The 26,139-nt window shown below is 38.9% G+C and overlaps 1 protein-coding gene across 4 annotated transcripts; it reads right to left on the bottom strand.

Annotated features, from left to right (window-relative positions):
- Positions 1–245: 245 nt before the first annotated feature.
- Positions 246–25,247, bottom strand: spaca6 (sperm acrosome associated 6). Of its 4 annotated transcripts, none has more exons than XR_015849647.1 (10): positions 24,967–25,247; positions 23,408–23,479; positions 21,131–21,193; positions 17,081–17,098; positions 16,917–16,994; positions 15,465–15,568; positions 13,746–13,902; positions 12,943–13,111; positions 9,494–9,634; positions 246–504 (listed from the first exon to the last, which is right to left on the bottom strand). XR_015849647.1 is itself a non-coding variant. In XM_088327959.1 (10 exons), the coding sequence occupies exons 1-9, from the start codon at positions 25,166–25,168 to the stop codon at positions 9,574–9,576; spliced, it is 924 nt and encodes a 307-aa protein (XP_088184085.1). In that variant the 5' UTR covers positions 25,169–25,247; the 3' UTR covers positions 246–504; positions 9,528–9,573. The 4 variants fall into 4 exon arrangements, 3 of the variants coding, with proteins under 3 accessions (XP_088184085.1, XP_088184086.1, XP_088184087.1); XM_088327959.1 differs by having other exon boundaries at positions 9,528–9,634; XM_088327960.1 differs by lacking the exon at positions 23,408–23,479 and having other exon boundaries at positions 9,528–9,634.
- Between the last annotated feature and the right edge of the window lie 892 nt (positions 25,248–26,139).

The following is a 26,139-nucleotide window of genomic DNA, read 5'->3' as shown; positions in this document are numbered from 1 at the left end:
TCTCAGAGCACTACCTTGTAAATATTTGTTCTCTCTCAAGTCTTTTTTGCTTGTTTGTTGTTTACCCCCGAGTTCCATGTCCAATCGCGTCACAAACAATGTTTACTACGTTGTTATCAATTACAATAAAGACTATTCTATTCTAATCTACTCTCGCTATACTACGATTTATGTTATGGATTGGATCCAAGTAAATGCAAAGTAATATTGTGTCACGGATCAGACAGACGAGGACCACAATTGCGTCACGTTAATTAAGTTTATTTAGGGATGGGGGAAACAGGAGAGAGAGCGTCTTGGAGTGTAGAGAAATCTTCAAGTTGAGATTTCGGATTACCTTTAAGGAATATGGCTTGAAAGATGTAACGAAGAGGAAACCGAGCAACAAGGCCTGTGAGCGGAGACAAACAGGTTCCAGGTGTAGCTTTGCAGACGATCTGACAAAGGTAGGCCGTAAGGCAGGGCTTTAAATACAGAGCTTGATTGGCAGGGAATTCAGAACAGCTGGTAAACGAGAACAGACAGGTGGAACAGATCAGGGTGCAGCGACAGAGCAGGGAGGCGATTGGTGCTGGTTACCGGTAGAGAAAGAGCTCATGACATATAGATCGATACTTTTTGCTTTAAAACGTCACGATCATTGCATAATAGAACCCTTCCCCATTGAGTTTGTATTTACAATAAATATGGCACAAAAAAATAGACATTAAATTTAATTTTATCATATAACTATGTAACTCATATAAAAATAAATGTTTTTGCTACTCCTGTTTCAGAACAAAAGCAAAGAGAGTCAAACAAAAAAAAGCAGCAATAAAACGAAAATACTAATATTGTACGCGTTGTATTTGCTAATATTTTGAAAATAAATTACGTTATAAGCCCTTCTGGATTGCCATTGGGACAACAGTTTTAAGGGGTTTGGTTCAGAAACACAACCTTTTTCCATTATTGCAGCTTGTTGCCCACTGTGGGCTTTTTTGCGTGTTTCGGTGAATTTGTGGTGTTGCCACAGTAGCAGACCACTTTACTGCACACGTTAAAACTGGCATTGTCCTTTTCTGTAGTTGAATGAACATTCACTCTGCGTTGCGCTTACCATTTTCCTCTGTTATTTTTTTAGCATCTGACAGGTGGGGTGGGCGGATCGATATGGCTCTCTAAAAATCTTCCTTGCCCTCTTTTCTGTTTGGCAGGCTGGATCCGCATGTCAGTCACCCACTTTGACATAGACTTGGTGGGTTGCCAAGGCCGCTGGGTGAGAAAGAGGGACTGCCCTATCCACGCAGTAGAGCCGCGTTCGGTATAATGGTGGAAGAGCGAGGTATCGATCCTAGGACAATTGTGTCAATCCGAGTGCTTGCTTGCTTGATAGATAGATAGATAGATAGATAGATAGATAGATAGATAGATAGATAGATAGATAGATAGATAGATAGATAGATAGATAGATAGATAGATAGATAGATAGATAGATAGATAGATAGATAGATAGATAGATAGATAGATAGATAGATAGATAGATAGATAGATAGATAGATAGATAGATAGATAGATAGATAGATAGATAGATAGATAGATAGATAGATAGATAGATACTTTATTCATCCCCGTAGGGAAATTCACACTTCCAGCAGTCTTCCCCGTTGTTTATTAACAAATTATTCACACGCTAGTCCAAAAGTTCAACATCCCTGCGGCAGATGGAAATCTTTTCTTTGTGTCCAGGGATACACCACCTCGTGTTAGCAAGTCCGCCTCCTCTCCGATTCCCCCAGGCTTTCGTGTCTCTGTATAGCGGCGCTGAAGCCGGATTGCTCCGGGTAGCTCCGGGTGGTTACACGTTAGCGTCCGGAATGCTAAACGTGAGCCAAGTTTCAGCAAAACACAGCAACTGCGCTCCCTGTGCGCTTCGATGTTTTCCACCAGCACTCGTTGGTCTTATTTGGTAGTGAGTTCGCATTTGCCATGATTACGGATGGTACCGAAGACTTATAACGCCGCTAGCCGCTTAGCTAGCTCCAGCTCTTCTTCCACGATAGGCCCCTTCATCACGCCGGCACGAGAATTCTTCAGGGCAAGGAGTTGATTCCTTGAATAAATGCATTTTTGTGCGCTAAAACCCATGTCCATAGGATAGCAGTAATCCATCGTGTAGTTGTCAAAACGGGAAGAAAAACACCGAAGATAGAATAGAATAGAATATAATAGAATAGATAGAAGTAGACAATAAAACAAAAAAATCACAAAAAGTGAGAGATAACAGGGGAGTTGCTGGAAAGGCAGCCGCTCGATGGCGGCGCCGCTTTGATCGATCAATAATCGATTATTGTATCAATAATATGAATATTTGTATCGTACCGCTCCCTGCTATTTGCACATATACAATGAAAGTTAACATCGAAATATGCACACAACAACGACATGCAACATAAACGGACATCGCATGACATCATAAACTACACATCGGCAGAATTTTGGCACTAATGGAACATAATTTTTTGACGAACATAGACAGAATTTTGGCACTAATGACACCTCATCATTTTTCACCTACCTGTAGTTCCACTTTAAGGGCATTTTCCCTTGTTTCTGATGATCACATGCACAATATAATTTGGTAAAAGTACTATTACAGCGATGTAATTGGGTAGTCATTTCCAAATAAATGTGAATTGACTTGAATTTTTGGGATTTCACTTTTTTGAGCGCCTCCGGTCGCATGCAAATAAATGAACCTACATCTTGTGCAAGAAAGCAATATATGAACTGAAAAAACATGATTGTCTTACCTTAACTTATAAATGAAGTCTATGTGTTGAAAAGAAGAATCAAGAAATAGGTAATGATCCATTGCTAAATAGGTGCATGCACAGGAAAATAAATACTGCTTTACTTGTTGTTAGCGTGCTAATACTATGACTAATTCTATTTTTTTGGGGCTGAGGTGTATGTCAAATCAGTATCCTTGGTGTCACTATGGCCCCCTGCCTTGAGGCAAGAGAATTGTGTGCCTCACTCTGCATCTGCTACACTCAGCACAGTGATAGGTTGTATTGATTATAGTCTTAATATCATTTGAAAATTCAGCGATTTTAAAAATGAAAAATCAAAAACTGTGAAGTCAAATGAAAAAAATCTTCAATAATAAATTAATATTAAGGTTATATTTTTTATTTTCTGTTACAATGATGACAGGTGAGGCAGACACGTTTAATACCCTGGAAATGTAACATCCTCGGCTAAAAATACCGTAAATTTAAAAATCTAGTCCTCAAAATATTTCTGGAAACAGTTCTGCAAAATTTAGTTTACCAAAGGGACAGTCTGTATTATTTGACGACTACATGCCACTGCATTATGTAATGCAACTGTGCAATCAAATTGAGTGCTAAAAAGCACAAGGAATAATCCAAACTACGGCAACACAAAGTGACCAAACCATATATTATTCTAATCATTGTTTTGACCAGCCTTTTATGATTTTGTCTCCTTTTTTTGTACCCAAAGAAGCAATGTGGCGGACAATGATGTCGGCTCATGTTATGTAAAATCAATGCTAATTTTGGAGTTTTCTGAAAAAATGCACATTGACAAAATGGTTACTACATTTTTACTTATTAAGTCAAAATTGTTTATGCAATGCACCAAATACGACACCATGCCCCTTTAGGGCTGATAAAGTTTGGTGTTTGTTTCAAATGCTCATTATGCTTGAGCTCAGGCAGATGTCGCCTCCTGTTGGCGGAATGAAGATACTACCTACCTACCTATGAATTTACAGTATTAGGGTGGAAATTATTATATTTAATCAGCTATTTGTGTGATTGTGTGTATGTCTATGTACATGTTTATGTATGTATATATATATATATATATATATATATATATATATATATATATATATATATATATATATATATATATATATATATATATATATATATATATATATTGTTGCTGACTTTATCTCTGTAACAGTTGTTGTAGAAGTACAGTATTATATTTTTTTATCATGTTAAAATATTTTAGATTATAGTTTACACTATTTGCACTTTATTTTCAAAATACCGTGCAGTTAACATTGTTATATTTGTATTTTTGACACATTAATGCGCTTTGTTTACTTGGATTTTGCTCTGAAACAGTTTTAACAGATATATGTGTAATTTCTTACCTTATCTAAGTTTGAATTGTAGTTATTTAATAAAAAATTAAACATGTTTAGTGACTAAATTATTTGTTCTGCGTTTATTATAAACATAAAACTAACTTAAGGGGGAGGGTTAAATTATTCAATGATCATGACATTTCCAAGCAAAAAGTATCGGTATCAGATCAGTATCAGATCAGTATCAATCGATCCTACCATGTATTTACTTGGATCGGGTGGATACTAAAATTCCCAGTGTGGCTCACCCATAATAAAATCAACAACAACATAAACAGCAACCCCAATGTCCCCCGGACGGACTGGAACATCCTCGCACGGTTGAATTTGGGTTCCTGGCCCGCATGGGAACAAAACAAAATGTTCTTCAGAAATGGGCTGTCGTCAGAAGCTCTCGAGTGATTTTAATTTTGCAAGGCTGCTTGTCAACGTCAAGCGCTGCAAATCAATCCAGATGCGAAATTTTCACAGTATGAAAATGACTTCAAAGCCTCCATTTATGGGATGATTGTTAAATTGTGAAATCGCAAACATCACAAAACATCAATCAAAAGAGTAATAACTCGGTTGGTTTCCATGATCAGATGTTGGTTAGATGTCAGCCCCCAATAAAATAGTGGATTTAATCACCTTAATTCTCTGATACTGGTTCTTATGAACAACTGTTTCAGTTACCACTAAGGGGGAGCAGATCGATGCAATTATCGATATTATTGATAGTGAGCTAGTACTCAGATCTGTGCTATTGTTTTGGGATTGGTGCTGGTTAGATGTCAGCCCCTAATAAAATAGTGGATTTAATCAACTTAAATCTTTGATGCTGGTTCTTATGAACAAACTATTTGAGTTACCACTAAGGGTGGGCAGATCAATGCAATTATCGATATTATTGATAGCGAGCCTGTACTCGGATTAATACCATTGTCTTGGGATTGGTGCTGGTTAGATGTCAGCCCCCAATAAAATAGTGGATTTAATAACCTTAAATCTCTAATAGTGGTTTTCATAACAAACTATTTGAGTTACCACTAAGGGTGGGCAGATCGATGCAATTTCGATATTATTAATAGCGAGCCTGTACTCTGATTAATACCATTGTCTTGGGATTGGTGCTGGTTAGATGTCAGCCCCCAATAAAATAGTGTATTGAATCATCATACATCTTTGATACTGGTTCTTATGAACAAACTATTTGAGTTACCACTAAGGGTGGGCAAATCGATGCAATTATCGATATTATTGATAACGAGCCTATACTCGGATCGATACCATTGTCTTGGAATTGGTGTTGGTTAGATGTCAGTTGCCAATAAAATAGTGGATTTAATAACCTTAAATCTCTAATACTGGTTCTCATGAACAAACTATTTCAGTTACCACTAAGGGTGGGCAGATCGATGCGATTATCGATATTATCGATAGCGAGCTAGTACTCGGATCAATACTATTGTTTTGGGATTGGTGCTGTGTTTCCATAACATCCATCACTATAATCATTTTGTCTGTGGCTTCTAAGGTTATGCTTACATTGTAACTTTCAAATTCGATCCAATTGTTTTTGCACTTTATTTGCACCAATGACTTTATTTTCAAAATGTTCAGCAATGGAAAGTATGGTAATTGTTTTGTAAACAGCTTTTTACAGTATTTGAATTTTTGTTGTACTACTACTTTTTTGGTTTGACTCCCTTGACTTCTGTACTAAAGCAGTTCCGCTAGAAATGTTTAAAGCTATTTTTAATAATGTTAATGTTTTCATTGAAGTTATTTATTAAAACAAACATTCTTAGTGCCTAGAACCTTATTCAATGATCGTAACATCTGCAAGCATAAAGTATTGATATTGGATCAGTATCAATCAATACTACACTGTATATATTTGGATCGGATAGATACAGTACCAAAAATACCAAGTCAAGTCAAGTCATTTTTATTTGTATAGCCCTTAATCACAATGAGTCTCAAAGGGCTTCACAGGTTATTACACAGACTATTTTTTCAGACTATTATTACCCCTGATCTGGAACCAACATGAGGGCAAAACTCTATCGCCCACCACTGATTCCCACTCCTACTCTTCTATTGAGACGATTTTAAGAGATAGTGTGCATTATTTAGTAGCTCGCGGGGGTAAAAAAAAGAGACAAAAAGACAATACTGATTTAAATAACAAGAAAAAAATACATGAACTATTATATGATCATGCTTATATAACAATATTTTAAAAAATACTCGTATCTTGAGAAATTAGCATTTACTGTATTTTGCATGAGCCTCATCCACACATGGCAACTGTTTGACGTTAAAAAGCCATAGAGCTTTTCTTTTTCTTTTTTTTTTAATAGAAACACAAACCATATCCAGAATAGTAACGAAAAACACACCATGTGCCTGTCTAAAACCGGAACTGGAAACTGAAGTCTAATGCGATCGTTGGAGAGGTTTATTCACGCACAAAAACATTACGTTGTAATCACACATGTCGATAGTGAAAAAGCTTGAAAGATGCTCGTGTTAAGGTCTAATAAGCTTTTGAACTGGGCACAGGTAATTCCAATCACCACACACCCCTGTGCTCAATTATCCTGAACCCTTTAAAAGGACATTTTGAACATCACAATCTGTCGGGGCAGGGTCATTTCATCTTTACCACCATGTCAGGTTGGTCTGTTTTTGGTTTCTTTGATACTTTGCTCCTTACCTTTTCCCACTTCGTTTTGGTCTTTGTTTCTTGTTTGGACTTTGTCAGGTTTGTATTTCTTTTCTGGTTTCTTGTTTGGTTATTTGTCAGATGCTTTGTACTCATTTGTTTGGTTCTTTTGTCCTGGTTTTGTTGATAAGTATTATAATTTGTTTTAAGCACCAATGCCTCAGCTCCTGCTTCCTCCACATGGGTCCAGAATCCCCCAAAACTTAACAATACGTGCATTTCAAGTAACGTATGACATTCAGAGCACACCCAATAGCATCCCGGTTTGCACAAGAGCTTCCGATTCAGACAAAAAGAGAAAACGTGAAAGTAATAAACAAACTTTACACGCACACGATTTATTGTGAAACGTTGAGCAACAACTGGCTGGAACGCTGAGAAATGATTGAATCCGACTTTATGTGCAAAGAACAGAGATGATGCAGCAATGACGTCGCGGCAAATGATGTCATCCCACCGCCTTTACTCATGCTCTCACTGCATGTTGTGTACTGAGTACAAACTAAAGTTCCATTCTGCAGTTTATTATGCACGTCCTTTCATTTTACTTACTTACTGACCCAAGGCCTCCATCTGATTGTGGATAAAGGACTTCCTGACAGATCCTCCAAAATCTGTCAAGATTGGAGATCACTGCTCCACCACTATCACACTCAGCACTGGTTCTCCACAAGGGTGCGGAATGAGTCCCCTTCTCTTCACTTGCTATACATCCGAATGCACTCCGACCTATCCCTTGAATAGCAATGCATAGTAAACATGCATTTTGAAGAATACTCATAGGTTTAGGAATTAGCTTTTTTACATAGCTTTAGTCTCACCTAAAGGGAGCTGATATAATTGTCAGTCATCTTGCTGCTATAGGCACACAAAAACCTCACAAAGGCCAGGCAAAAAAGAAGAAAACAATGTGGTCTGGGCACTTTTCATTCTTCCTTGTGCTTTGTAGCACTTGTATTTGGTTGCACAACAAAGAACAGTGACATCTAGTGGTCAAATATTACTCAGTTTCCCTTTAACATTTACTTATATTCCCCAATTATGTATAGTTTGTTCCTTTTAAGATTTGATTACAATTCTCAGAGAATTCCAAGAAAAATGGTCAAATAATACACACTGTCCCTTTAAACAAACATTTACCTAGTACAGAAAAGTCACAGCGTATTTTAGGGTGCTTTTGGTAGGCAATTTTCTTTGTTTATACTTTATATCTATTTTCTTCTTTTGTTGCCCTGTTCAAAACAAAAACATAAAGCACATAAAGCACATGTGTCAAGGCCCGCTACATCATTTTATATGGCTCCCGAGACGATGCTGAGAAAAATACAGGAGAAAAATAAGCGGCATTGGGTCAGACAATAACCTGCAGATTTCTATCTGTCCACTTGGATGTCAGGTGCCAGTTGCGAATCAAAATTTACCCACTGTAGCTGTGTTTGACTACCATTTATCAACCAGAGAATTTGAGGATACCCAGTCCGACGTTATTTAACTCGAAATAAAAGTCACTCTTGCTCTGTTTAAGGCAATACAAATAAATACATAAATAAAAGTAATAGCACATGGGTGTCTGTCAGGAAGTTAAAAGAAATATCTGCTCCTTTCAATAAAAAATACAAAATCCAAAACACTTTTCATGCCATCAATTTCCTCGTCAAGACGTGAGAATGTTTTTTTTCTGCCATTTGGCATCTTGTTCTCCCGCCATTCACTAATATTGTCATCTTTTGCTAGAAGCTAGCGTCATTGTTGTCATTGTCGTCATTGTCTAGGTCAGGACATGTGCTGCTCCACAGGTGGAGGAGTGGAGGGCGTCCTGAGTGTGCTGCGTGTGTGTGGAATGAATGAGATGGCAGAGAGAGAGAGCGGCGTGACAGGACATGTCGAATGTTAACAAAGCTAATGCGAAAGAAGAAAAGAATAAAGAGTTAAAACTAAGGCACACTGGACTTCAATATTGTAACCTGTAATGCAAAAGGTTCTCAGTTTGAGACCGGGTGAAAACATTTGTTGCTCTGGAAAGGAATGGGCGCCATCAGTCTGTTTTTGCCCAAGACACACCACAGGAAATGGTGCCCCTACGACCACCGTGGTTAAGGGATACCCGCCAGTGTGCAACGTAAAACTGCTTTTAAAAACAATTTTTGTATCCTGAATAGCTAACGCCATTCCGTGTATTCCGTTGCTTCCCCAAGCCTTGTGACGTAGGCTTAAATGCGAGTGTATATGGTACTTGCAGTTGTTTTGGTTTTGCCGGTCGCTTTGTGTTTTGAAAAAAAAGGTGAATATTTTTCAATATCTCTGCTGTAAACTGCAAAATTGTTTCACTGAATACATTTAAGACATTTTTTTCTTCTGTTTTTGGGTTGCTGCTTGTCATTATGTTGGGATGATGGGCCCTCAAGTCAGACCAGTCAAGAAACACTGTAATAAAGTATTCAAGAAATAAATGAATAAATAAAAGTTCATACTTTGCGGGTTTTTGACTATGACGGGACATTTTGCGGAATGTTACCGCCCACCAAAAACGAGGGGTTGCTGTAAATGACCATAAATAAGATGCATTTAAAACAAAAAGAATTTACAGTACTGCTGTCTCAAATGTCTCTAACGCTCTCTCTTGTGGTGAAAAGAATGAAGTACAACCTTGATGAGCAGAACTGATGCGATCTCTCTCTTGGATCAACAGGAATCACTGTGGTCGATTCGGCCTGCTGCGTTCAGTGCCACTTTGTTTCCACACATACAAAACCCTACAGAGACCCACCATAGGAATCAGAAAAAAGCAGCTAAACACAAAAAAATATGCACAAACCACATGTATGTTGCAGTACAGTGTAGAGGTAAGATCTTGGGCCCGGGCCTGAACCTGGAATCCTGGCTGGGTTCTGGCTTAAAATGTCAATCATTAAGTCGGGCTGGCCGGGCTTCTCTCTCGCTGTTTTTTTGTTTTTTTTTTGGTTCATAGAGGATCTGCACAGCATGTACTTACCTTTACTCAAGTAATTATTTAGATAAAGAACATGCTCACCCAACTATCAGTTTAGGTCCAAATCAATTGATCCAAAGAAGTTATCTGTGTCGGGGTAAAAGACGCGCCGCTTCCTCCTCCACCTTGCTCGCGTCAGACGTCATTTCCGCTACTTGCCAATAGCGTACAAGCTTTACAAACGTTATACTTTTTAGTCATATATTTCACTATTTGCAGCTTGTAATCTGCAGAATATAATTTTCTTGCCGGCCCCAATTAGTTCAGTTCAGCGCTGGACTTGCAGTGCACACTTGATGTGAGGGACTCTGCCCCAAGTTAACTCCAAGCTGCGTAGTTCAGCCAAAATGCACGGCCGAAGTAAAGCTTCGTGTTTTATTTGATGGTGAACTAAAGCTTTGGGTTTATTCCGGGCTCAGTTATCAATTCAAGTTAATCCATCGAGTTTGGACGGGATTGGGTTTATATACCCCCGACTCGGGTCGGGTGGGGCTGAATTGTTAAGGCCCGATCTTACCTCTAGTACAGTGGTACGTCTTCATTCAAGTACCTCTGGTATACGATTTTTTTTTTTTAACCAAAATCTACCCCGCTACTGTTAGATTATAATTATGTGTCACAAAATATGTAGTCATGATTGCACAAGTTTTCCAGTGATAATAGTTTTATTTTCTAATCATCACAAAATACTTTGATAATCACACTGTTCATTTATTTGTCATAAATTGACTTTATGTTTCGCCAACAAAGTATTCATTTGATGTTTCAATGTATCCTTTCATTCAGTACTTTCCAAGCAATGTGTCTAAATCGTGTTCTGATAAATCTGCCATAATCTTACACGACTTTCAAAATCCAGTTACATCCAGTTTTAATAACTTTTTTGGGTGAAAATATCACTCCCTGGGACTGTAAAATCTCATCTATGTTAAGTTTCACTTTCTAGCTAAGTTTAATTGTTTTTAATCCACGCCCCTCTCCTATAAAAACAGCGGTCACCTATTTTTTTATGCTCGTTTAGGAAGGACTGTGTCTTGTTCACAAGCCCAGAGTATTCTGGTTATTTCTTATTTTTGTTCCTTGTAATAAAGTCTGCAACTGACTTGCTCTCTTCAGCTTTTGCTTCTTTGACCAAATACTCAGTCGGAATCCTGAAACTTGAATTAAACATAAGGCGAGACACGGATTGATTATGTCAACACTATATGAAGGAAAATCCAGTTCATGAACCACTGGAGACAGCTCACCACTCGTGACCGTTTACCGCCAGCATACGCGTGTCCAGTTTGCACATACAAACTACAATAATAGAAAAAAATGCTGTAAAAAATGTTTTGTGTGTAACTTCATTTAAAAATACAGTAGAAGAAGCTGTCCAGAATTTTAAATCTTGTTACTCTGCCGCCATCTCCTGGGTTAGAGTTGTGGCCACAGCCTCAGTCAGCTATTCAACAAGTACGTGCATGGGCTTGAATAATTTTTTTTTTTTTCATCTGCTATCTCTGTCACAATCTGAAAAAAACTCAAACGTATCCCTTACAAACGTATCCCTTAGACTGCAGCTAAAATCATCTACCTCAGACCGAAATAACAGGTCTATCATCCAACTGGCGAACACACTGGTCCAGGATATCACTCACCCACTTCACCAATACCTCATCCCAGAGCACAGATACAGGACAGGAGGCCCTGCCTCGTGAAAAGCCTGATCCTCTCTGCCATTACCCTTTTAAACAACAGACTCCCTCGCCCGTCAGCCGCCTGGGGACAATGGAGAGGCCGAAAGCCACAGCCTTGTCCCCCCCAGGCAGGAAACATGGCAAAACCAAGCCATGGTCCTCCTTTTTCCTATCCTTTGGCTGAGGGATGCGACAAAATGAGATAGGGAAACATTTCTAAAGAGGGTTTTTTTCCCCGCCATGCGGCCAACCCCGGCTCCTTTTAAGTTCACAGGTATGCAATCTCCATACCTCCCCGTGCAACCGCCCCCTTCATCCGCAGCATGCGTACACATTCCTTAAGATGCTCATAACAAACTCGCATTTTATGACATAAATATCTTATTTATCTTATTACTCATCTCATTACCATCTCATTAGCTACACCGCTTATCCTCAGTAGGGTCGTGGGGGTGCTGGAGCCCATCCCAGCAATCATCGGGCAGTGGGCAGGGGACACCCTGAACTGGTTGCCGGCCAATCGCAGGGCACACGGGGACAGACAACTCACTCGCTCAATCACACCTAGGGACAATTTGGACCGGCCAATTCACCTGACATGCATGTTTTTGGAATGTGGGAGGAAACCGGAGTGCCCGGAGGAAACCCACGCAAGCACGGGGAGAACATACAAACTCCGCACAGGAAGTCTGGAGCTGGATTTGAACCTATGACAGGTTCCCATGACATGAACTGTGCCGCACAAGCGCTAACCACTGCGCCGCCGTGCTGCCCTATCTTATTACTGTATTTTTTAATTGCTATTTGAATGTCTTTTAGTGATCAGGAAGATGTGTTTTATAGCTATTTAGAGCTCAAATGAATGCTTTTGGGAAGACATAATAATAATTATAATAATAATAATTTCCTTTGTATTGTCATTCTTTGTAACAATGTACACAGAACGAAATGTCGATACACCTGACCCGTTGTAGCGAGCCGATGCAGCCGCAGCCGACCATTTAATTAATCATTTCAGAGAGGGAAAATTTGCTCGTTACACAAGCACTTCGAGTTACGAGCTCGATCCTGGAGGGAATTAAGCTCGTATGGGGGCGGCAGTAGCTCAGGAGGTAGAGCGATCGTTTTAGGATTAAGGGATCCCAGTTCGAATCCCGGCTTGTCCGTGTTACATGTCGAAGTGTCCTTGGGTAAGACATTGAACCCCCAATTACCCCCAATAAGCAGGTTAGCGCCTTACATGGCTGCACAGATCACGGCCGCTATTGGGAAATGTGAAGCACACTGTAAAGCGCTTTGGGAAGTCATTGACTTGAAAAGCGCTATAGAAATGCAGATCATTTCATTTCATAAGAGGTTCCACAGTAGTATGCAAGTCATAACCTCATCTTACCCCAAAGAAATTACAAGGAGAAGCAGCAGGGATGTGAAGCAGATGGAGAGGAGCCCCATTGGCGGAAGGAGTTGAGGAGGGCGCCACAGGTCGAGCCTGGCATCCGGGAAAAGAGACTTTGCAAAGACTTCCTGCAGATCGGTTTGGCCCCGTTCTAAGCTGTGGGTTACTTGGGGAAGGGGTTTAGGGGGGGTAATACAAAAGTGGAACATGCAATGAGAACTAAATCGCTTGTGTAGAACGATTGTTGGGAATTACATCCACATTTCAGGCGTGATGAAGAGCAACAGAACATACTATGTGTAAAATAAGCTTCTAGAGTTTTCCACAGTTGCAATACTCTGTGGCCAGTGTTGACGTTAAAAAGGAACGCATTCCTGGATTGGAACTATTTTTTAGGTTATGAGTACTTAAACGCGTTATTAAAAATATCTTGTAACTCATCTGCCTTTTTGCGATACACCATGCCTGGAGAAAAAAAAGAATATGTCCTGGACATTACCCAGAAATGGATATGGAGTGACTCGGCTGTGTTAGTCTGCAAGTTTTCAATGCGAGTATATACAATAATTTGTTACTTTCAGAGTAACACGCTACTTTTGGGTGTCAGTAACCACAAGAAAATATACCAATACGACCTTAGTGGTTTAGGGATCCAACCAACGAACCAACCAACCAAAGGGATAAGGTTTGTCCTTTTTAAATAAAGTAACAAGTAACTAATTACTTTTTTTTCCAGTAACACGCTCAACATTGCTGAGATGATAAATACTTCATTTCATGGTACGTTTTCTTCATCTTACCTTGAAGATAATAGTAAACTCTGGCAAGGGACCTGCCGTCAGTAGATATCTCACACCGGTAGGTGCCCTGATGCGACCGTTTGGCAAATGAGATGGAGTACTCAGCATCCTGACCTTTTAACTCTTCATCAAATTCAGACGACCGCTGAGTTTTCACCTAACAAACAACAGAACATTCTTTCACATGCTAGGTTTTGCTTCTCTACGTATTCTGATATGATTTGTTTTGCAATTGTGGTCAGTGATATCTTCCTTCCGTTGTGGAACCGAATCATTTTAACATTTTATATTTACAACGAAAAAAACTGAAAAGTAGGTGTGCAAAAATATTGACCCACGGATCTCTCAGCTTAGCCATCTGACTAAAGAAGTTCCCTAATGACTCCTAAATTATCCAACGTCGACCTAAATGACCAATAATGACGTCAAACACAGTGCACGTAGGTGTTATTAAGCCTGGGTTTAATTAAATGTACCTGAACTGACAGCATTATGACCACATTATGGAAACCAAAACAACACACCAAGCACGTCCAGGACAAAGATTTTGAAAAGTTCAAAACAAGAATGAGATACAAAAAGATTTCACAACATTCTCACATCAAAGTGGAGTGAGCATAAAATTACCTCAAACCTAACAAGACATCGCCGTCCCTCTAAACTTTTGGCCAAAACAAGTAGAGAGCTAAACAGGACTGCAACCAAGAGGCCCGTTATCATATTGTATGACCTGCAGCCAGGCACAGCTGAGGTGGGACAATCTCAGCATTAAACAACTATTAGCAGTACTCTGCGTAAATCTTCCCTTTTTGGAAGAGTGGCAAGAAGAAAGACCATAAGAAAAGCCCATTTGGTGTTTGCAAGAAGCAACATGCAAGACACAAATAACATCTGCTCTAGTCAAACGAGAGCAAAATTGATTTTTTTTGGCTGAATGTAAAGCGTTACGTTCGGTGTAAGAGCAACATTGCACATCACCCTTAAAACACCATGCCCGCTGACAAACATGGTGGTGGCAGCATCATGCTTTGGGTTTTTTTTCCCAGCAGACCGTGAACATTGTTACAGTTGATGGCAAGATGGATGGAGCCAAATACAGGTCTATTGGAGTCCGCAAGAGACCTTCCAACAAGACAACGACCCTAAACATAAAGCAAAATCTACAATAAAATGGTTTAAACTAACAATATAAAGGTGTTAGAATGGCCAAGCCAAAATCCAGAGGTCAATCTTATAGAGCATTTGAGGAAAGTTCAGAAAAATTGCTGTGCACAAACGATCACCATCAAACCTTGAGGAACTTGAGCTGTTTCGTAAGGAAGAATGGGAAATATTTCTGTTTCAAGACGTGCAAAAGCTACAGAGACATATTCAGTATTTTCGCAACGCCTTCTTTTAATTTTTTATTTGTTCTCACAATATATAATATTGAATACATTGGTTTTCTTTTACATTTGTCTCACATGTTGTTAATCCTTCAAAAACATTTTAACTTCTTATTACTAAGTTTGAAGCCTGAAATAAGCCAATATGTCAAGAAACTGTATTTTTTTGTGCAACCCTTACTCTTTATGTAGTTTCAATTCCGCACTTATATGTTAAATAGATATCACACAAAGACTTTGTTTTTGGGGTGCGCTTTATAATTCGGTGGACCTTATAGTGCCGTATTTGAGAATCATATTTTATCGAATCAAAAAGTCTGAGAAAGTAACTCACTCGATCTGCAAACTTCCAGGCTCTATGGATTTTTTCGGGTAATTTGAAAGCCACGCTGCATGGAATTTTGATCGGGTCGTCTCTTGCCACTTTTGTGATTTCAACTGAAAAACACAAACAAGGACAGAAAGGTGCTTCTTAAAGTTCCCTTCTAACCCAACATTTTGAAAAACAAAAACCTTGACGAACCCAAAACCAAAGAAAAAATATTTCTGAAGCCACAAAAAAATGAAGCCTTATATAAACCTGTTTTCAAATGAAAAGAAAAGGGGATTCATGCCTTAGCCCCCATTCTACGTTGTTTACATATTTGTAATTTCTATATATATTTCTCTTCAAATCAAAGACAAAGCATATAAAAAACAATACAGTGGTGTCTAATGTGTCCAAATTTTCAAAATGTCACCTGCTGACCATTTTAAGGCACGGCAGCAATAGCTGCCCATTCCCCTCACCTGTGCTCGCTCGTTTGGCACCAGCTGCTGCTCGTTGCCTGATTGGTTCCCCTCCAATTTGAATTCAACGCTTCCATTCACTCCTTGTCAGTCCGTCAGCTACCCTCCGCCCATGCAAGACCAGCAATATTTGACACTGGCTGCGGTTCTGTTCCCGGCCCGTCCTGTATGCTGCTTATATGTCCCCGGCTTACCGATCGTCTCCGGTTCCCTGACTTTTTCCTTCCTTCGACCACGCTCTGATCTCCCGCCCCGGCTACTCGATACGTGTTTGTCCACCGACCACGCTCTGATCTCCCGTCCCGGCTACTCAACTCGTTTCTGCCCATCGACCACGCTCCGATCGCCCGTCCCGGCTACTCAACTCGTTTCCGTCTTTCGACCACGCTCCGATCCCGTGAGCTCCCTGCTCCTTCTGCCCAGCGATCGCTGGATTGCTGGCGCTTGCTTTCCCCTATCTGACTTCTCAGCCTCCGCAATGAAGTTTGTTGTGAAACGTTACGCGTTTGGGTCTACCAACTGTTGTGACAGAAACATAACTTAAAGGACAGTTATTGTAGCTTATAAACCCGTTATAACTCAGATATTTGTATGCATCGGAAGCCTAATATGCAAAAATGCATTTCCTGCGATTACCTATTAAATTCCTTATTTAAGCTTGTACAGACGTATGAATGACACATTTTCCTGTTGAGAGCATTTACACCCCTTCACCGCTTGGTGGAGCTCACGAATAATTTTTTTGCAGTAGGCTCCAAAACGATGCATACTTGTACAACAACTTCCGGTCAGGATGTTAAAAGCCCTTGTTGAAAAACTACTGACATAACATTTTTACATTATTTGAATAAAGAAGGGAAAATTAAAAATGCGTGTTGTTTTAAATGCAATTAATCGATCAATTGGGTAAAAAAAACTCATCCAACGATTTATCGATGATTAAAGTAATTGTTAGTTGCAACGTAATGTTATTTGTGTTGTTTTGCTTGTTTCCTACCAGGGCAGTCAAGAGGAAAATAGCAGGGCTCCATCTTGCAGGATTCACAGTTGTATCCTTGGTTTAGAGGCTGAAATCCTGGTGGACACATTTATATTTCATTTAAAATCGTTTTCTTTTCCTTTTTCAAAAATGACATTTGTAAAAAGTTGAAAGGTACGAACCACATGGGGGGACACATTCTGGAAAAGAAAAAGAAAAATAATACTTTACTATTATTATAACTTTATAGAGGCATATCGCTTCCAAAAAACAGCAACAACAAAACCAATAAAATACCCAAAAGCAATACCACCAGTGGTGCCCTGTGAGGGCCTGCAAGGCCTTCACTGCTGGCCGAAAAACTAATTTATGAGATGTTGATTCTATCTTGTCCTTCCATACTTATTGATTAATGACTGATACTGCTTTGCCTAAATAAAGCCACGAATGATACATAGAAGAAAATAATTCCAAATTGCTTCCGGACGTGCGCTTTCATATTTAAGCATTTCATCAATCACATTTCACGATTATTTGTTGCTCGGCTCAGGAATCTGCCCATAGGCCTTCAATATTTGATGTGCAGGCGTTGAGCAGGATAGCAATGCTGTGATATTCGCTGTAGGTTCAGCCAATCAAATTTCAAATAGGTTTATTTGGCCCTGCATGAAAGCGTAGAGAAACGTTACCCTTTTCCCAAACATAGGGGGCAGTAATTCACCCCTAAAAAAACATGGGTTTATTTGATAGCATTTTTGTCCACCCACAAAGGCTGAAGGGGACAATAAATCAATTTGGTTGCAGATTTACTGTGAAAACCAATTTTAAGGTGGACTTTTCAAAACAATCAGACATTTTCAGCCCTAAAATGAATACAAACCCATGGAAAAACTACTACAGGACAAGCTAGACTTTGAGCATTAGCTTTGGTGGCGATAGAAAATAACTTTTTAAAGAAAAGAGGAGAAATAAGAAAAGAAAAAAAGAGAAAAAAAAGAAAGGAAAATAAAAAAAGAGAATAATGAATAAAAAGAAAAAAGACAAGAAGTAAAACTCAATAAAGGAAAACAAAAATTAAAAAATTAAAAAAGAGAAAAATAACATGAAAAGAAAAAAGAGAAAATTGTATTTTTATTTCCGTTTTTGTCTTTTTCCTCTCTCTTCTCTTGTCTTCTTTCTTTCTTTTTTTCTTTCATTTACTCTATTTTCCTTTTTTTGTTTTATTCCCCCCTATTTTTATTTATTCCTGTTTTATTTTTTGCCTCTTTTAATTATTTTTTCTTCCCTTTCTTTATTCATTTTTCAAAAAAAAATATGTTTCCCTTTCTATTGTTGTTCTTTGAGAAAGGCTAGGTAAAAATTGGAAGAAAAAGGGATATTTTTGTTAGTGCTTTTTGCTTTCCCTTTTTTTGCACAAAAAAATAAAGGCCTTTATCAATAACGCTGTTACGTAATGGCTTTATTTTTCAGTAAAAAGGTATAGTAACTAATTCTTTTTCCGTCGTAGCGACGCCTTTACTGTTACTGATGGTCAAAATAGTGTGCGTTACTTTGAATAAATTGAGACGAAGCGCGTTGGCCTTGACGGGTGTTTACTTTCGTGTCAGTCGCAAGTAAACCATCGCATACAACTGTAAACATTAGGGAACACGCCGCACACGCACAATAGCAGTGTGGCATTATTGTTAGTAGTAGTTCTTATGTTATAAAGAACATAACAAAATATTCAAAGTGCAGTTGTCTATTTCTACTTGACCCAGGTTGAAAGAGTTTGATTCTCCTTATTATACACTGCAGTGTTAAATGCACTTTATATTGTTGATCTGTTTTCTTTTGTTGTGTGAAAATACTTAAAGTACAGTAGCATATGTCTACGTGGGCAGTTGTCTGACTAGAGATTGTGATTTATTCTATAGAGTGACACTCACTTCATATTGTTTTACAGTTGATATTTGTTGTGAACAAAATACTCAAGTACCGTAGCATATGTGTACTTGACTAGTTGTCTCAGGAAGTGATAGTTAAATTTAATTAATTAAACTCACAACCGAGGGTCGATTACACTCCTGAACAGTAGATGATGATAATGCCTTAATTCTGTTTAATGGGGACCACATCTCATTTTACTGTGACTTTTTAGGTTTTATTGGATTGTTTTACCAATAATAATGGGTCCCTAGAAAGTTAGTGATAATAGGAAGGAAAAATGGAGAACAGTGATAGAATCAAAAAAGGAAATGATTGCCAAACAAAAGATGGTGTACAAGTGTCTGCTAATAAACTGCTGCAGAAGGGCAGTAAATGGTTTTAAAATGTTACATTTTAAGCTTTTTACCAGTATGTTATACTTTATTATCTACATATTTCAATCAATAGCATTTTTTAGGTACATGCTTTACAAATATTTTGAATGCATGTGGCTATTTTAAACCAGTTTTAGGGGGTGGCTTATATTCGAGCTAGGTCTTAAACCATTTTTAAGCGTCAAACTACTTTTTGTTAGTAATTAGCGCAAAGGGCACCTACTTTGATATGAATTTCTGAAATAGCCACTGCTAAGGAACCAAGAAGGTAGCTTGATAGTTAACTCGACGTGAGCTAGATAGCTAGCTAAAAGAGTAAAAGCCAGTAGCTAGATGGAGAGCTAAAAAAAGGCTAGAGAGCTAAAAAAAAGTCCAAAATTTTGCTTGGTATCCAGCAATAAAATATAAAATGTTAGTTAGATAGCATGGAAATAAAGTAAAACGCTAGCTAGATAGCTTGCTAAAAAACTAAAAAGGCAGGAAGATAGCTAGCTACAAAGCTAAAAAGCCAGATAGCTAGCCAAAAAAAAAAAAGACAATTTTGATAAAACCCATAAATGGGATTCAGTTTGTTGTATTTTCTGTAAAATGAATCGTTAAGAAGATGAATAAATACATGAAAGGATTTTAATTCTATTATTTTAATTACTGTAATAGCTTAAAACGAATTATCAATACTTGATTAGATTTTTTTTTGTCCATGAAGAACATGAAATGGAATTTATTCATTTGAATTTCTAAAATATCGCCTTATCTTGTTGTTACTGTGTTATTTCCAGGTTAAATATTAAATACCGTAAATTCCGGACTATAGAGCGCACCTGATTATAAGCCGCACCCACCACATTTTAAGAGGAAAACCGATTTTGTACATACACAAGCCGCACCTGTATATAAGCCGCATGCGCCCACGTTTAAACATGTAACACAAACACAAAATTAACCCAAACCCGACTTCAAGTCCCGCGTTTGAAACTAAATGTCCTTCATTAAAGTCCACAGTCCAAAAATCACAGCCGGCAAAATGAACGGAAAATAATACCGGTACTTAAGGTTTGATGCAGACCTGCAGAGTCCGGGTCCCGTTGAAAGTAATCCAAGGAAAAAGTATATATTTCCAAAGGTAAGGGTGGGAAAAATATATCAGATGAACACATTTACTCACGCAACTCTTTTTTCTTTAATCAACTTTTTACCCCCTCTTCTTTCCTTGTCTGCCCCTCACCTTTAGCGGTCCCCACTTAAACTCGGCACCCCGCATTTGTTTCGCCCCTCATTTTTCGTCCATCTGTGCAAAACATATCAAAATAAGTGTCTAAAATAAATACATTACAAAATATACAGTTGCAAATACATATTATACATGGGTTACACATGTTTCCAAAGAAAGACGGTACACCGAGAGACTTTTCAAAGCTTTAATAATAATAATATAGCTTTGACAGAGCAGTTAATGGTAGCAACACTCGAGCGCCGCTAGCAGCCGTTAGAAAAATTACACAAATTGGCCGCATCACTGAATAAGCCGCAGGGTTGAAAGTTAGGGAAAAAAGTAGTCGCTTATAGTCCGGAATTTACGGTATTGAAAACCCCCAAAAATCACAATGACTCAGCACCAGTGAGCTAATTTCAGAACAGGTCTGCGGGCACTTCAACTGTCCTCAGGGGGCACTGTCGTCCCCGCGGGGTACACGTTGGAGACCCCTGATCTAAAAAAGTGAACGTATTTTACTAGCTCTGCTTAAAATCGCAAAATCCTTTCATTCGATAAATTCGAGAAATCGATTTTATTGTCTGTCTTTGGCTCTCAGCTTGTCAATAAGGCTGGAATGGCAGATCCTGAAGCCAAACCAGTTGAGAACCAGAAGACACGTTTATGGCGGCCCCCATCGAGTTGCTGGTCCTGGTCGTATCTTCAGCCCATCTCACCTTTAGTCAGCTTGGAGGCTTCGCTGATTAAAATCTTTGCCCCTTTCTTCATGACACTCACATCTACATAAAGAGGAGGAAGATGGACATGTTTCAAGTTCCATGCTGTCATTTCAAAAGGTAATAATTTCAATTCCAGAATCTATACTGTGCTTAGACAAAGAATTGCCCCCGCCTATTGCCACATTTTAGACTTCAAACTTAAAAGACTGAAACTATTTTTAGAGAATGAACAACATCAGAGATACAATTGTGAAATGGAACCAAATAGTTTCAACGTTTTATTGCAAAAACTCAAAAGTAGGTGTTGCAAAAATATTGCCCACTTGATGTCGCCAAAAGCAAGGGGCTAATCCAAAACAACTCTCTGTCTATTTCTTTCTTCCCCCCTCTCTCTCTCCGTTTCTTCCTCTTTACAAATGTCTTCTTGTATCTCAGTCTTTTAATCTCTCTCTTTATTTCTCAATATATACTGTATTTTTTTCTCAATTTTCTCTTTTTTACTCTTTCTTTCTTTCATGATCGATTTTTCTTTCTGTCTGTGTTTCTTTCTTTATTTCATTTTTCTTTCTTTCCTTCTTTCTCTCATGATCTTTCTTTCTTTCTGTCTGTCTCTTTCTTTACTTCTTTCTTTTCATTATCTTTCTTTATCTCTTTTTCTACTTCTTTCCAACTGTGTTCTTATATCTCTGTCTTTTTATCTCTCTTTATTTCTCTATATATACTGTATATTTTTCTCTATTTTCTCTTTTTTCCTCTTTCTTTCTCTCATGATATTTCTTTCTTTCTCTCATGATCTTTCTTTCTTTCTTTTTATTATCTTTCTTTCTTTCTCCCTCCCTTTTCTCCCCCTTTCCAACTGTCCTCTTGTATCTCTGTCGTTTTATCTCTCTCTTTATTTCGCTATTTATACCGTATATTTTTCTCTATTTTCTCTTTTTCCCTCTCTTTCTCTCATGATCTTTCTTTCTCCTGTGGTCTTTCTTTTAATTTCTTTCACTTTTTGTCCCTCTCTGTTTTCTCAGTTTCTTTGATTTTCTCTTAATGCCATGGCCCAGCGCTTGCAGCCCCTCCATTTTACCAAGAGATGGCAGAATCACCCCATTTTCCAATCTCCCTCGCAATGATCCTGTCCAGATGCTCCCCATCAACTCATTAGCCAACGTGTACCATAAATACATAAGTACCTTATGTTGCTGATTCATTTTTATGCTGTTTAAGACATACACCCGCAAAGAAGACAAGCGATTTCTTCCATGACTCTCTTCTTCAGTTCCCACTCCCTACTATCATCTTAAAGGTATTCCCAAATCTCCTTCTCAAGATTTTAACCACCCCAAAACCCCCTCTCACGTTTCCTTCTCAAGTCTGCCTCTCAACATTCGAGACCCGCCACTCCAACCATTCTTCTTAAAGGATTCCCAAATCTCCATTTCAAGATTCTCACCCGCTCAAAACACCCTCTCAAGTTTCCCTCTCTAGTCCACGTCTTTCGCTTTATCCCCTCAGCAGTCCAGGTTCCACTCTCCCTTCTCTTTAGTATTTTTTTTTTTTTTTACTGGGTTACGTCTCCTTGTGTCCTGCATTTGGGTCTGTCTGACATCCTGTAACTCTTTCTATCGCTTTCTGTATCTCTTGCTCTTTCTTTCTCACTTTCATTCTCTATCTCTCACTTCCTCTCTTATTTTCATTCTCATCGTTTTATATGTCGAAGTGTCCTTGGGCAAGACACTGAATCCCAGGTCGGCGCCTTGCATGGCTGCATGGCCGCTATTGGGGTGTGAGTGTGTGAATGGGTAAGTGTGAAGCACATTGTAAAGCGCTGTGAGAGGTCTTCAGTGACTTGAAAAGCGCTATATAAATGCAGACCATTTACCATTCTTTTTTCTTTCATCCCTTAGAGAGAGAAAGAGAGAGATACACCTACAATTGTTTTGAGAATAGCGACTGGCTTTGTCGACATCGAGTGTGTACATTTAAAACTGCACGTCCTTATTTGCCTGTTTTTCTTTTTCTCTTGCGCTTCTCTCAGCATTGTCTTGCGGCCCGAGTTCAATCTGTTGACAGGCCTGATAAGGCCCGTGAGCGCCATCTTTGACGACCCTTGCCTAAACAAAGCCTTCATATTATGATTGAGTTCCAGTTGTGGGAGTAATGGAACTTTTCACACATGCACTTATAGTATGAAGGAGGTTTCAAGGTTCACTAGAGCTTTCAATTATATTTAGGGGTACAAGGACGTCCCAATTTCAGTGGAGGCAATACAGTATGACTTACCTCTCCCCTTTTGGATCACTGTCTCAAAAATGGTTCTCATGATGTCCTTCAGACGTTTAACTTGGTCGTTGGCTGCCCACAAAATAGAAATGGGGTGGATCTGAGTTTTATTGGTACATTGGAGCAAAAATGGTGATATTTACAAAGCGAACGACAAATTCAGCGTTATACTGGGGGTGTCAAACTCGTTTGAGCTCAGGGGCCACATTGTAGAAAAGGCACTGTCGCGGGGCTGGAATATTAGATTAGATTAGATTGGAAGAGAGAGAGTGAAATGAAGAGAGTAAAAGAACAGAGAGAGAAATGGAGAGAAAGTGAAATTTAGAGAGAGAGAGAGAGAGAGAGAGAGAGAGAGAAATAGAGAAAAGGATAACTAGAGAGAGTGAAATAGAAAGAGTAAAAGGGAAATATATATAGAGAAAGGGAAACATAAATATAGGGAGAGAGCGTGAAAGGGAAATGGAGAGAGAAAGGGAAATAGAGAGAGTGAATGGTAAATAGAGAGAGAGAGAGGGAATGGGAAATAAAGAGAGAGAGAGAATGGGAAAAATATAGAGAGAGAGAGTGAAAGAATTGGAAAAAGAAAAAGAGAGAAAGAGAGAGAGAGAGAATTGGAAATAGAGAAAGAGGGAGAGAGAGAGAATTGGAAATAGAGAAAGAAGGAGAGAGAGAGAGAATTGGAAATAGAGAAGGAGAGAGGGAGGGAATTGGGAAATTGAGAAAGAGAGAGAGAGAAAGAGAGAGAATTGGAAATAGCGAAAGAGAGAGACAGAGAGAGAGAAAGAGAGAGAGAGAGAATTGGAAATAGAGAGAGAGAGAGAGAGAGAGAGAGAGAGAGAGAATGGCATAGAGAGAGAGAGAGAGAGAATGGCACAGAGAGAGAGAGAGAAAGAGAAAGAGAGAGAGAGAGAATGGCAATGGCATAGTGGCCAGTGAAAGAAAGTAAGAGAGAAATGGAAAAGAAAAATAGGAAAACAAAGTGTGTGAATAAAATAGAGGTAAAGAAAAATAGAGAAATTTAAAAAAAGATAAAAAGAGTACATTATTTAATATATTGTCACTATATTTCTACCATTTTGGTTTAGTGGGCCTAATGAAAAGCCTGCCGGACTGCGGGCCGCATTTGTCCCACGGGCTGTAGTTTGCCCACCTCTGCTACATCGTCTTTGGTGTCAAAAGTTTCCATCCGAATAAAATGCAGTTGACAAAAGTGCCATCACTAAGTATTCAAATTGAACTGCCTTAAAGCCCCAGTGTGTAATATCTGACCACTACATGGCACTGTTTAGTCAAATGTGAACGAAAACCAGTAGCAACAAGATGCTCGACAAACATGGCGGAGACTTCAAATTTTTTCCCTTAATTTCATGTTTAAATTAAAAGTGTTTACGATAGTTCATGCATCTTTTTGCCCGATATTCAAATCAACAGTTTTACTGGATGAAAAGTTTTTTTTTTTTACCACTAGGAGACACAAAAAAATGAGACACTGTCCCTTTAAGTTTGAAGAAACGTGGCACACACTGTACTTTTTGTGGGTAGGAAAAAAACCAACATACCGACGGTGGTGGCCTTGAGCAGCGCTGAGTTGGTTGTGAAATGATTGTCAATATCTTCGCTGCATTTATAAAGACCCCCGGGGTATTTATCGCAATATTTGGTCAATTCCCGGCCGTCGATCGGGAAGACGCACTTAAAGCATCCAAATGACGACCTGAAAACAACACTGAGCAATAAAAGGCACATAAAAAACTTGCGCATTTTAAAATCGTAATATTTTTAAGTTTTTGCGACGCGGAGCAGCCTTCTACTGAACTCCAAACTCGCGTCGATGATGTCACTTCCGGGTTGGTTTTCTTTAGAGAAACGCTTTTAGCTTTGTGATGTCGTATTCTTTGAAATGTCGCCGGAAAAAAAATCAAAAATATATTGTTTAGAATTATGTTTGCGCGCTATCTATAGGTCTGTCTATAAATTGTTGGGTGATTCATATTAAAATGTATCGTTTACCAAATTGTTCGAATTAGTTATCTGACTCCATTAACCAAACACAACTTACATTCACCCAACAATGCGCGCTCGTTTCTTGATGGAAAAGATGAACAAGAGTGGCCGACATTTTCACAAGGGGTTAGATTTCATTTCATAAACAATTTAACTAAGTGAACTCCACCGAATATGGCCGAATTAGTGCCGCTCGAGTCTCTGTGTAGCGTGCTCTGAAGTCCTCTAGCTTTCTCCTCTCGGCCCACATCTCTCCGCAAGATGGCGTCTCGACTCCTCCCATGGGCGTGCCAAGGAAGCCCCCCCCCCCCCCCCCGGGTGTTGCGATGTCTGGAAAACTCAAAACAACACCGAGCATTTCTACGCCATCAGGGCCTTTTTCCTCAAAACATCGCCTGCTGTCCTTCGTCAGAGTCCTGTTATCAACAGAACTAGTCAAAATATTTTGCATTTGGAACAGCCTGACCTGTTATTGAACTTAAGCCTACTCAGTCAAAATATTCATTGCACTCAATAAATGAACTTTTATTCAATCGTATAAAATCCTTTATAGTCAAATGTATAAAATCTTTCAATACTTAAGTCATATCCCCCTAGTGGGAGGTAGCTAGAGTCAAAAACACACTCACATTCATTCCACTTTGCTCTTCCCAACCTGACACAGGACATTGAGCCCGCAGCACAACAAGGGGTGGGTCTGTGCCATGCTACATTATCATCAGCAAAAA

Source organism: Urocampus carinirostris, chromosome 2 (assembly GCF_059441175.1).
Source record: "Urocampus carinirostris isolate Australia breed hairy pipefish chromosome 2, RoL_Ucar_1.0, whole genome shotgun sequence".
NCBI classification, from domain to species: domain Eukaryota; kingdom Metazoa; phylum Chordata; class Actinopteri; order Syngnathiformes; family Syngnathidae; genus Urocampus; species Urocampus carinirostris.
The sequence above is the reverse complement of the archived record's forward strand: the minus strand, read 5'-3'. Positions and strand labels throughout refer to the sequence as shown.